This window comes from Oncorhynchus tshawytscha, linkage group LG22 (genome assembly GCF_018296145.1).
Source record: "Oncorhynchus tshawytscha isolate Ot180627B linkage group LG22, Otsh_v2.0, whole genome shotgun sequence".
NCBI lineage: Eukaryota > Metazoa > Chordata > Actinopteri > Salmoniformes > Salmonidae > Oncorhynchus > Oncorhynchus tshawytscha.
Genome location: NC_056450.1, coordinates 23,138,592 through 23,151,649, shown reverse-complemented (window position 1 = coordinate 23,151,649; position 13,058 = coordinate 23,138,592). Strand labels below are relative to the sequence as shown.

General features: G+C 45.7%; 1 protein-coding gene across 4 annotated transcripts; it reads right to left on the bottom strand.

The window, feature by feature from the left end:
- Positions 1-5,826: 5,826 nt before the first annotated feature.
- Positions 5,827-10,169, bottom strand: LOC112222106 (WD repeat-containing protein 6-like). 4 transcript variants are annotated; one of them, XR_002949107.2, is made up of 5 exons: positions 10,047-10,169; positions 9,312-9,412; positions 6,407-9,068; positions 6,238-6,318; positions 5,827-6,030 (listed from the first exon to the last, which is right to left on the bottom strand). XR_002949107.2 is itself a non-coding variant. In XM_024383592.2 (3 exons), exons 1-3 carry the CDS (start codon positions 10,079-10,081, stop codon positions 8,866-8,868), a joined length of 339 nt encoding a protein of 112 aa, XP_024239360.1. In that variant the 5' UTR covers positions 10,082-10,169; the 3' UTR covers positions 6,723-8,865. The 4 variants fall into 4 exon arrangements, 1 of the variants encoding a protein (XP_024239360.1); XR_002949108.2 differs by having other exon boundaries at positions 6,252-6,318; XR_006079638.1 differs by having other exon boundaries at positions 5,827-6,318; positions 6,407-6,548; positions 6,615-9,068.
- Between the last annotated feature and the right edge of the window lie 2,889 nt (positions 10,170-13,058).

The following is a 13,058-nucleotide window of genomic DNA, read 5'->3' as shown; positions in this document are numbered from 1 at the left end:
AAAGAGAGATCAGGGTCCAGAGTAACGCCGAGGTCCTTCACAGTTTTATTTGAGACGACTGTACAACCATTAAGATTAATTGTCAGATTCAACAGAAGATCTCTTTGTTTCTTGGAACCTAGAACAAGCGTCTCTGTTTTGTCCGAGTTTAAAAGTAGAGAGTTTGCAGCCATCCACTTCCTTCTGTCTGAAACACAGGCTTCTAGCGAGGGCAATTTTGGGGCTTCACCATGTTTCATTGAAATGTACAGCTGTGTGTCATCCCCATAGCAGTGAAAGTTAACATTATGTTTTCGAATAACATCCCCAAGAGGTAAAATATATAGTGAAAACAATCGTGGTTCTAAAACGGAACCTTGAGGAACACCGAAATTTACAGTTGATTTCTCAGAGGACAAACCATTCACAGAGACAAACTGATATCTTTCGGACAGATAAGATCTAAACCAGGCCAGAACTTGTCCGTGTAGACCAATTTGGGTTTCCAATCTCTCCAAAAGAATGTGGTATCATGATGGTATCAAAAGCAGTACTAAGGTCTAGGAGCACGAGGACAGATGCAGAGCCGCGGTCTGAGGCCATTAAAAGGTCATTTACCACCTTCACAAGTGCAGTCTCAGTGGTATGATGGGGTCTAAAACCAGACTGAAGCATTTTGTATACATTGTTTGTCTTCAGGAAGGCATTGAGTTGCTGCGCAACAGCTTTTTCTAAAAATGTTGAGAGGAATGGAAGATTCGATATAGGCCGATAGGTTTTTATATTTTCTGAGTCAAGGTTTGGCTTTTTTTTTTTTTTAGAGGCCATGATTATTTTCATCATTGTGTCAAGAGATATAGTACTAAAACACTTGAGTGTCTCTCTTGATCCTAGGTCCTGGCAGAGTTGTGCAGACTCAGGACAACTGAGCTTTGAAGGAATACGCAGATTTAAAGAGGAGTCCGTAATTTGCTTTCTAATGATCATGATCTTTTCCTCAAAGATGTTCATGAATTTAGTACTGCTGAAGTGAAAGCCATCCTCTCTTGGGGAATTCTGCTTTTTAGTTATTTTTGCGACAGTATCAAAAAGAAATGTAGGATTGTTATTTTCCTCAATTAAGTTGGAAAAATAGGACGATGGAGCAGCAGTGAGGGCTCTTCGGTACTGCACGGTACTGTCTTTCCAAGCTAGTTGGAAGACTTCCAGTTTGGTGTGGCGCTATTTCCGTTCCAATTTTCTGGAAGCTTGCTTCAGAGCTCGGGTATTTTCTGTGTACCAGGGAGCTAGTTTCTTATGAGAAATGTTTTTAGTTTTTAGGGGTGCAACTGCATCTAGGGTATTGCGCTAGGTTAAATTGAGTTCCTCAGTAAGGTGGTTAACTGATTTTTGTCCTTTTACATCCTTGGGTAGGCAGAGGGAGTCTGGAAGGGCATCAAGGAATCTTTAGGTTGTCTGAGAATATATAGCACAACTTTTAATACTCCTTGTTTGGGGTCTGAGCTGATTATTTGTTGCAATTGCAAACATAATAAAATGGTGGTCCGATAGTCCAGGATTATGAGGAAAAACATTAAGATCCACAACATTTATTTCATGGGACAAAACTAGGTCCAGAGTATGACTGTGACAGTGAGTAGGTCCAGAGACATGTTGGACAAAATCCACTGTGTCGATGATGGCTCCGAAAGCCTGAAAGCCTTTTGGAGTGGGTCTGTGGACTTTTCCATGTGAATATTAAAGTCACCAAAAATTAGAATATTATCTGCCATGACTACCAGGTCCGATAGGAATTCAGGGAACTCAATGAGGAACGCTGTATATGGCCCAGGATGCCTGTAAACAGTAGCTATGAAAAGTGATTGAGTAGGCTGCATAGATTTCATGACTAGAAGCTCAAAAGACGAAAACGTCATTTTTTTTTTTTGTAAATTGAAATTTGCTATCGTATATGTTAGCAACACCTCCACCTTTGCGGGATGCGCACGGGGGATATGGTCACTAGTGTAACCAGGAGGTGAGGCCTCATTTAACACAGTAAATTCATCAGGCTTAAGTCATGTTTCAGTCAGGCCAATCACATCAAGATTATGATCAGTGATTAGTTCATTGACTATAACTGCCTTTGAAGTGAGGGATCTAACATTAAGTAGCCCTATTTTGAGATGTGAGGTATCACGATCTCTTTCAATAATGGCAGGAATGGAGGAGGTCTTTATCCCAGTGAGATTGCTAAGGCGAACACCGCCATGTTTAGTTTTGCCCAACCTAGGTTGAGGCACAGACACGGTCTCAATGGGGATAGCTGAGCTGACTACACTGACTGTGCTAGTGGCAGACTCCACTAAGCTGGCAGGCTGGCTAACAGCCTGCTGCCTGGCCTGCACCCTATTTCATTGTGGAGCTAGAGGAGTTAGAGCCCTGTCTATGTTCGTAGATAAGATGAGAGCACCCCTCCAGCTAGGATGGAGTCCCGTCACTCCTCAGCAGGCCAGGCTTGGTCCTGTTTGTGGGTGAGTCCCAGAAAGAGGGCCAATTATCTACAAATTCTATCTTTTGGGAGGGGCAGAAAACAGTTTTCAACTTTTCTATTGTGTAATTAACGATGCGTTTGTTTATCCCATGTGTAACTCTGTGTTGTTTGTGTCACACTGCTTTGCTCTATCTTGACCAGGTGACCAGTTGTAAATGAGAACTTGTTCTCAACTGGCCTACCTGGTTAAATAACGGTGAAGTAAATACAAATTTAAAAAACAATTAGGCGTTTATTGTAGAGTGGCCAGACGGAAGCCAGCTAAAGACTCTCAGACGATGAGAAACAAGATTCTCTGTTCTGATGAAACCATTGAACTCTTTAGCGTCACGTCTGGAGGAAACCTGGCAACACAGGAGTGGCTTCGGGACAAGTCACTGAATGTCCTTGAGTGGACCTGCCAGAGCCCGGACTTGAACCCGATCGAACATCTTTGGAGAAACCTGAAAATAGCTGTGCAGCAACGCTCCCCATCCAACCTGATAGAGCTTGAGAGGATCTGCAGAGCAGAATGGGAGAAACTCCCCAAATACAGGTGGTAGCGTCTTACCCAACAAGACTTGAGGCTGTAATCGCTGCCAAAGGAGCCTCTACAAAGTACAGAGTAAAGGGTCCGAATACTTATGTAATTGTGATTGTTTTAACATTTTTTATAAAATAACAAAAAAAAATCACAACATTTTTGCTTTGTCATCATGGGGTATTGTGTGTAGATTGAAGAAAAATAAATAATTTAATACATTTTACAATAAGGCAGTAACCTAACAACGTGGAAAAAGTCAAGGGGTCTGAATACACGGTATAGTGTATGTGTGTACAGTATGTGAATGTGTGTGTTTCAGCAGCTGTCATGTTCTCTCCAAACACTGGTGTCAATTGTGGCATCAAGGCAGTGGGGTATAGGTGTTCGAAAATGATTGTGCAGGTGAACTCAGGTATCTGTACAAGTGAGTTGGTCAAAGCTCAGGTGTATGTGATTATGTGTACTTGCTGTACTGATATGCAGAACGGTCTTTGGACAAATCCTTCATTTGCCACATCACATATTAACACATTAAAGACTGTAACTGATTGTAGAATATAAAGTGATATGACTAAAACAAATAGGCTGAAAAAAGATGTTTCCCCATTATTGGGAGAGAATTATTGTGAACATATGCCACATTATATTGAACATTAAAGAGATTCTCCGGTACTTTTGTGTACTTTTTAGCCAGTAGTTCTGAAAGTAGCGCTCACGAGACAAAAGTGGTCACCAAAAATGTCTTACTATCTCACATGTGTAGATATGTGCACCACGTCATTGCTCTCCCTCTGCTGTGTTTGCATCCTGCTAGCTGTCACTCAAATAGCGAGGGGCTGAAGATCACTGGCTAGAACTGGTATTGGGGAGCTGGCACTTGTGGAGAAACGGCGCAGTACAGCTTCCAGAAAAACAGTCGCTTTCAAACTAGGATTTCATGGCTAATTGAGGTAAGACCATTGGGCGTGTCTAGAACATTTTGAATGGGGCGGCCAAGGTGGGGCACAGACCCAGTTTAGGGGGGCCATAACATTTTTAACCTTAATCGATGCAAGGTGGATTTTCTATATAATTATGATGGTTCATTGCATTAAATACTTCAGTTTAGGTTTAGTCAATTTCACTGTTCAAATAAATCAAATGATTGTTAGCGTTTGGTCAGGATTTAATATAATGTATTAGCATACAGCAGTAAGATCACTTGAAAGTGCCATCCTTCCGTGACAAATGTCTTATGAGCTTTATAATAAAGACATATTTCCTTTTAATGTGAACACAACCATTCATGTTATCATCTGATTGTCAAACTAATCCCTTAAGTTGGTTACCTGCGCATGTTCGTCTACTCCAAAATAAGTCCAGCATCCGAACAGTGCACTGTGCACCCGCCCTTTGAAAAGGACATCTATTACAAACACTAAGTTAATGACATTCAGCCTAAAAAGTAGTGTGTATTCATAGTTGCCAAGGGAAGCCATGTTTCCCCCCAAAACTACAATAAAATAAACACATTTCTCATCCATGTTTCATCATTTTCCTGCAATACGCAGCGCCCCTCTGGTTTAGTATCTGTAGCCTATGTATCTGCTCTCTACTCTTTTTGGTCAGATAGCGTCAGATACTGTACATGGGTTACAAATACTAAGACAGAGGGACGCTTTTTCACTCACTCGGATGCTTTCTCCAGTGAGATAGATTTCTGTTGGTGTGTGCCTTGGTCAAAATGATCAATATATTCAGAGACAACATATCAGAACTAAGAGGGGGCGGGGCAATCAGATTTCAGGGGGTGCCACACCCTGGACATGCCACAGGGTAAGACAGTAATTCTGCTCATAAACTCAGGAAAAAAAAGAAACGTCTCTTTTTCAGGACCATCTTTCAAAAAGAATGAGTAAAAATCCAAATAACTTCATAGATCTTCATTGTAAAGGGTTTAAACACTGTTTCTCATGCTTGTTCAATGAACCATAAACATTTCATTAACATGCACCTGTGGAACGGTTGTTAAGACACTAACAGCTTACAGACAGTAGGCAATTAAGTTCACAGTTATGAAAACTTAGGACACTAAAGAGGCCGTACTACTGACTCTGGAAAACACCAAAAGAAAGATGCCCAGGGTCCCTGCTCATCTGCGTGAACGTGCCTTAGGCATGCTGCAAGGAGGCATGAGGATTGCAGATGTGGCCAGGGAAATACATTGCAATGTCCGTACTGTGAGATGGCTAGGACAGCACTACAGGGAGACAGGATGGACAGCTGATTGTCCTCGCAATGGCAGACTACATGTAACAAGACCTGCACAGGATCGGTACATCCAAGCATCACACCTGCGGGACAGGTACAGGATACCAGGCAACAGCGTTACCTATGGGCACAAACCCACCGTCGCTGAACCAGACAGGACTGGCAAAAAGTGCTCTTCACTGACGAGTTGCAGTTTTGTCTCACCAGGGGTGATGGTCGGATTCGCGTTTATCGTCGAAGGAACGAGCGTTCCACCGAGGCCTGTACTCTGGAGAGGGATCGATTTGGAGGTGGAGGGTCCGTCATGGTCTGAGGCGGTGTGTCAGCATTATCAGACTGAGCTTGTCGTCATTGCAGGCAATCTTAACGCTGTGCGTTACAGGGAAGACATCCTCCTCCCTCATGTGGTACCCTTCCTACAGGCTCATCCTGACATGACCCTCCAGCATGACAATGCCACCAGCCATACTGCTCATTCTGTGTATGATTTCCTGCAAGACAGGAATGTCAGTGTTCTGCAATGGCCAGCGAAGAGCCCGGATCTAAATCCCATTGAGCACGCCTGGGATCTGTTGGATCAGAGGGTGAGGACTAGGGCCATTCCCCCCAGAAATGTCCAGGAACTTGCAGGTGCCTTGGTGGAAGAGTGGGGTAACATCTCTCCACAAGAACTGTTGTTGTGAGCGTTACAGTGCATTGTTTATTATTTCATGCCCTGTGTGTCTCTGTTGACAGGATCAAGTGTCTGTTGACAGAGAACAAAGCCAGAGGAAAACAAACACTTGAGAGCCAACAGAGATGAGAGGGGATGAAACAGGATATGAGGAGGAGTAGGAGAGGATGCAGAGCAAGAGGAGGAGCTGGCCTTTTAAACAGTCATGGACCAGAAGTCAACACACAGACAGTGAAGCAGGTTCAAATAGTAGCGCTATTAAATTAAGTGGTGTGAAACCTTAGTTGGTTCACCTGCTGGTTTCCTTCCAGAGGAGCCAATCATAGGCAACCGATCCCGTAACACCATAGTGCCTATAACCTGTGACGACAGAGCAGAGAGATCTCAGTTCATTACTTTAGTCCATAATAACACATGACAACAATGTTACCCATCTTGACTAAAGTACCTCTCTGGTGGGTGTGGAGGGCTCCTCCTCAACTTGGGGGTCTTTCCTCCTCCCTCGGGGGTCCACTGGCACACCTCCGCCTCGTTCTCCTGGCTCTGGCGACGCCGAGGTATCCCTCACGCACCACTACACACACACACCACTACACACACCTCCTTTGTCACTTTAACCTCTCAGCAGACAATGCCTTCTGTCCAACTGTGCTTACAGTAAATGACTTCACCAATCAGCCCCGACTCCCTTCAGGCATCAATAGATTCCTTCCATGAGTCTTCTCTCACTCTGCACAGACACAGTTGAATTACAGGTCTTTCTATTGGAAAAAAACAAATCCAGAGATTTCCCATTGAGCCTGTCAGAAGCAATGTGTATGTATTCACATATACAGTTGTTTTTATACGGCATTGGTCAGAAGGCATCCCCTCCTTCCATCCTCTGGCTCTTTAACTAACATTCTCTCAATAGTTTACTTATTTATTCACCTCTGCAGTCCATTTCCATACTCAAACCCTTCTCTCTCTCTCGTAGACTTTTTCTGATTGTCCCTTTATCTCCTCAGTGAAGATGGCACTCGGATGTGACTAAAAAACTCATGTTCATCTGCTGCAGTCTTGTCCCCCTGTAAACTTGTGCACTGACCCCCATCGAGACCTCCATTTCACAACACAGCACTTGCAATACACCCCCCCCCCGAGGAAAATGTCAGATGCTTTGACAATGAATTTAGTAAAGTACCAGTCCATGGGTCTGAAAGCACTGGGTCCTGTACACAACAGGTCATGTTGTCTTGTCTGGTGAAAAGACTCTTTCACACGTCCCACACATCATTCTTCCAGTTCTATGCTACCTGTTCCCTCCATCCTCCATGTCTGTTACCTTCAGCAGCTGTAACCCCTGTCCACAGACAACCACCCAGCCCCTGTCCCTAGCCCCAACTACAGGCCCAGCCCCCATCCATACCTCCAGCCCTACTGGGTCTATGCCATGGGAGAAGAGCGCTCCCTGCTGGCTGAGTCCGGTACTGGCCAGCCACAACAAACACCCTCTGGTCAGGGGAGGTGGACATCAGCAGGGCTCAGCATCCTTAGGGCAGTCAGAAGGGCAGTGTGAGCTAAAGCCACTGACCACTGAGACTGGAGCTGTAGGAACTCTGCTGCCCTCTACCTCCTCCCCCATGGTACTGCACCACAAGGTGGACCAAGTGGAAGACCATCATCACAAAGTGGGCCTTTTTACCACTCCCAGACCCAGTCCCTTCTAGTTCCTGGACCCTCAGGTCATCTTCAGAGTCCTGGGGTTCCAGAAGCAGAACTCTCTCCAGCCACTCCATCCCCCTGCATGACTGATGGACCCTCAGAACCTCAAGACTCTCTGGTCCGACCCAGAGGACTCACACAGCTATCTCTACCTGCGCTGTACAACTGTCTGCGATGCTCACACCCACGTCACCCCTTGCTTCGGGAGTTCTCTCCCTTCAAAAAGAAGCAGTGATCCTCTCCTGTTTCGACATAGCAACAGTGCCCCCTGTGGATGATTGAGGTAAACTACAGCAGTGAGCCGGCGTTTTGCACAGGAAGGCAGGAGGAGAGCACAGTGGTTCTACCCTTAGATCCAGTCCTGTGTCTCATCTCTACCTCCACCTGCCAATGATAGACCAGCCCCTCTGCCCCGGACACCTGCAGGTATCCCCTGTCCCTCTGCCTGCGCCACCCACAGCACACTGTGGACCTTCCCTGGCCCTGCCCTCAACAACACCCCTGCACCAGGCTGGGACATGGGGAAGACATGCACCCCTTCACGGAGGCTGCCTATAGCACACAGCCCCTCCCTGGATGCAGCAGACCCCCAACCCATAAGTCTCAACACCTCTAACACACAGGACCTGAACTCAGAACCCCCGTCACAGGAGGGGAAGTCCAGGTCCACCAGGCTCTCGCCCTCTTCTCACCCCCCACCTGCTATAGCTGGACTCCTCGATCTGCAGCCCCCCGGTGGCCACCCACATGCCCTGGCCCTCCCCTCCCTCACTGACCGCCCTCACTCCCCCAGCCCGGTGTCCATTCAGTGTCCGGCCCACCCTCCCCCACCTCCCCAGTCCCACAACAGAGACCCCGTCCTCCCCAGTGCTGTACACCCATCCAGGGGACAGCTTTACGGAGAAGACTGGTGTCCGTACAGCACCCCAACACACCAGTCTCCCGGCGGAAACAGAGGCTGAAGAAGACACCACTATGACCTGGCAGACACCTTTCCACTGGGGCCTTCCTGTCTGGCTGTGCCCCTCCTGGCCTCCAGAGCACCAGCTGGTTGAACACTGTCTCCCCCACCAGGACAGAGTCCTCCCAGGTCCCTCCAAAGGCCAGAGCCACACTGAGGAGGGGCTCTTCCTCTCCAGAGACCAAGTGGACATCCAGGGCCCAGTCCTGCAGCTCCATGAGGGGGCCCAGTGGCTCTAGCCTCTACCTTCTAGCACTCAGCCTCAGCAGGCGCACAACCTTCCCTCCAAACACTACCACCTCATCCTCTGGGTCACGGGTCCGTCCGTCTCTTGGCTGTGGTTTGTGACGTATTCCATGGATGCGGTAGTTGTGGAGCAAGCTCAGTGAGGTGCAGGCTTTGGGCTGTGGTTGGAGGCAGTAAACTGTCAGGATCGGACCCTCACCTGTATGGACATATGCAAATGTCATTATTTAAAATAAAATCTTCATGACGGAACAAGGACAACAAAAAAAGAGAGAAAGGATGCAGGTTATACATTTCTTGGAACATGGCCCAGATCAGATTGATAATGCTGGGGTTTTGATTTGGCAGTAATAACCAGAGAATTAGGAATTTGAATATTAGTAATTTAATAGGATCTCTACGGTACGGACGGTCTTGTATTCTCTAGCCAGGGATCCCGTACCTGTCAGCAGGTACTCCTCCCTTAGGAACTCCAGAGCAGTGACAGGCACTACCAGGGCCTCCATCATCACTGAGCTCCTCTCCTCAACAGTACCTGACAACCTGGGACACATACAGAAGAATTAGCCAGTAATCCTCTTATTTAAATGCCTTTTTCTGTAGTGTGACAACGTCAACTTGCTAGATACTAGCTATGTGTGTGTGCTGTAACATTAGATTGATAATGTGTGGCTTTAGCCCGTTATGTTACTCTTTCTCTTATGAATGAGAATCAGAAAGAAACAAGTTTCATTTACAACAACTTCAGACTTATTGTCAAAACCAAGGCAGGAAAACACAATATGAGAAACACTTTTCACGCCGCTTCGATACAGCTATGGCCGGAAGTGACTTTTTCGTAGCAGGTTAGGAGAATTTCAGGTTAAGGTTAGGAAAAGAGTTAGCGAAAGGTCCGTGGGTAACCCCTACCCTGACCTTCACCAACCCATTTTAAGTGTTAACTTCAAATGAGGTAGGGACGTCTCAAAGGTCCCGGAATGAAAAAAGGTTGGGTAATCTGCTACAAAAATCACTTCCGGTTGTGCTGTATCGAAGTGGCGTGAAAAGAGTGTGTACCAATAGCTAGCTAGATGACATACTGCTAATAACTTTGTATAATAAAAAAAAAACAATTATAAAACTAGCTAGCAATGTCAGGGCTACTGCTGTATTAGAAATACTATGGCTAGCTACTTACATATCTATATAGGAGAACCCTTTCATTTCATCCATTTCGTGTATTGGTTCTATCTAGCCACCTATGTGTTCCTCCACTGCCAGAGTAGTGTATGACACGTATCCAATCAAATATGTCTACACTGACAGATGAATCGCAATAGAATTGATACCCATTGGTTAAAAACTAGTCGAACGTGCTATTTGCGTAAATTACGCAGGTTTGTTGTTTACATTTTGTATCCTGGTCACTCAGTGTTTGCGTTTTTATTACTGTCTGGTTGCATGTGAGTAATTTAAAATGTACATAAAAACTACGTGCATTTAAATGGGGAATCCCAGGTGTATTAGTTTGACAGTAATGCTATCTAGCAAACCTGCTAAGGTAGCAAGCAATGCATTCGATAGGTGGATGAAAAATTTGGAATCCTTGCGAACGGTGGCTGATGCCTCTAAAAATCTCAACCTTGCCGCAGGTATTCATATACATTTGAATTTCATTCTGATGTGTGTCCTTCTATTTCAAACCCGGAAAACAAATGATTTTGTGCGTGATTAACAATCACACAATTGACCACTGCACGTGTTCATCATGTAATTTGGTGTAACAGTGGACAGCCATCTGTTACTGTGAGAACATTCCAAACCAGTTGGTTATCCCAGTAAAGATGATGCTCTACTGTGGATCACAGTACCATTCATGACAATGACACATCCAAGTAAATACATGCACCTAGCAGTTCTTGCAAATGATCAGGTCAACAAATTAGACTAAACCAAACACTGTCACCGAAAAAACCTTGTTTCAAATTCAATTGAATGCTAGCTAGCTGCATCACATCTGGCCGTGATTGGGAGTCCCATAGGGAGCGCACAAAACCAGAGCAGGACTAGACCCCTTAGCTCCACCCCATTGCCTTGGCAACCAACAACCATGTCGTACCTCACTCCCAACTTCACCATGCAGCAAAAGCTCTACTTCCTGCAGAGGATTCAAAGCATGGTTCGCACAGTCCAGGACTACAGGAAGGACACCAACGCCACGGTGCACTGCAATGCCATATGGGGCGAGGTGGTGAACGTCGTCAATGCTGCCTTCCCTGACCGGCCACCCAGCTCGGTGGGTACCATGAAGACACTGTGGAAGACTGAAGGTGGAGAGTCGCCAGGTGCTGCACCGGTGCCATAAGCAGGTGGTCACTGGCCTGCCTGTCACGGCCCTGACCGAGGTTCAGCAAGAGATCACGGCCATGGTGCCCAACCTCATCTCCAACCAGGACGACATGGACAGAGAGGAGGGCTACACCGGCCTCTGGCCTGGCTCCCCCACTGCAGGTGATACCACACTGCTCAAATCTTATTTATTTATAAAGCCCTTCGTACATCAGCTGATATCTCAAAGTGCTGTACAGAAACCCAGCCTAAAACCCCAAACAGCAAGCAATGCAGGTGTAGAAGCACTACTCTGTGCTGACACTCTGCTAAGATGAGCTCATCACATTGAGTTTATAATATTTGTTTTCCTCAGATGATATAATGTGGTGTCATCTGCTCACACACATAGTCAGTCCAAAATTATTTGCACCCTTGATAAAGATCATCCAAAAAAAAATCTAAAATAAATACAAATATTGTATGCTCCAAAAAATTATGATTTTATACAAATAAAAACGGATTGGCACCCCTGTTTTCAATACCTTACTTTACGTAGCCAGTAGATCCGACCTGCTTGCTTACAGCTGCACTAGGGTCAGACAGATTTCCTGTGTAGATCAAGACACCGCGAAGCCGGACGAGATATGGCTCAGAAAACGTACATCAATCCAAGGATGAGAAATGCATTGGACTCTGAATTGTCCCATTATCTCAACTGTTACTCTGAGAAGATTGTCCAATCTTCTCGGTGTAACAGTTGGGATGAATTATTAAATATTAAAGCATTAGACCTCACTAAAGGCATCTGTCATACAAAAGCTATACTTAAATCTGAACTGGTTCTCTAGCAGATTAGTAAGAATGGCTTATATTTGTACAGTCACAGGGAGGTAATGTGTCTTCTCAGCTAGAGCACATCTCCATAGACAGACCTCTCTGTATGATGATCTTACATATGAAAATGTCAATACAGTTCAATTTAACTGAATGTTCTTCTATTATAAGAGCAGAATGTCTGACAGTACAGTTAATCTAACCCAGTGTCATGTCTTCCCCACGAGTGTGAGAGTAAAGACCAGGTAGACATGAGTATCGGCATCACCTCCTTTACAGCACTAACAGGAAGTGGTGGACTCCTTCTGGCCCCCTCCACCAACAAGCCCAATGCCTCCACCCTCACCCACAGTGGATCCACTGGGTCTGGGACGTCCCCCTCATGCCCTTCTCCACCCATCCCAGCTGCCTCATCCGCTAGCCTGCTCACCTCTTGCCCTGTGAACTTTGACCTACCCTACACCTCCCGGGCCACCACACGACCCCTCACCTCTCTGGCGGCAGTGGCAGGGCGAGGTGCGGAGGACCCACGGTATGGGCCGCGCATGTTGGAACTGTCGGAGCTGGAACATGAGCAGAGGATGAGGCTTCTACAGATGGAACAGAAGGTTCTAGATGATAAGAGACAGGCGGTGAGGCAGAAAGAAGGCCTACAGGCAAAACAAATAGATACTATCAGGCTAAGCTGAAGAAGATAGGGGAAGAGGTACGACTGTCCTCTAGTAGCAAGGACATTGAGGATCACGATCAAATCATTTCACGTTTGTTTCTTTTTACATTTTTATTGCTCTTATTTTCTGACAATGATTTTTTCAGTTTGACAGTTTCAGGTTTTAGTGATTTTTGTTTTAGTATTCCTTTTCATTGCTGCTCAGAATCAGGGGGAGTTTTGTTGTAATGGGCTGAGGGATATCTCTGAATATGAAAAGACACCTGGCACATAAAAATACCTGAGAGAGAAGAGCCTCCGGAAACAAACTGTCAAAACTGGTCTCTGCTAACACTTGTTTTCATCAGGGAATGTCACTCACAGAAAACACATCTT

Coding starts and splice junctions, on each gene's coding strand:
- LOC112222106 (XM_024383592.2), bottom strand. CDS start 10,081: ATGGATGAAATGAAAGGGTTCTCCTATATAGATAT. Junction 9,413..10,046: donor GGGTTCTCCTATATAGATAT/GTAAGTAGCTAG, acceptor TATGTGTCCCAG/GTTGTCAGGTACTGTTGAGG. Junction 9,069..9,311: donor GGAGGAGTACCTGCTGACAG/GTACGGGATCCC, acceptor ATGTCCATACAG/GTGAGGGTCCGATCCTGACA.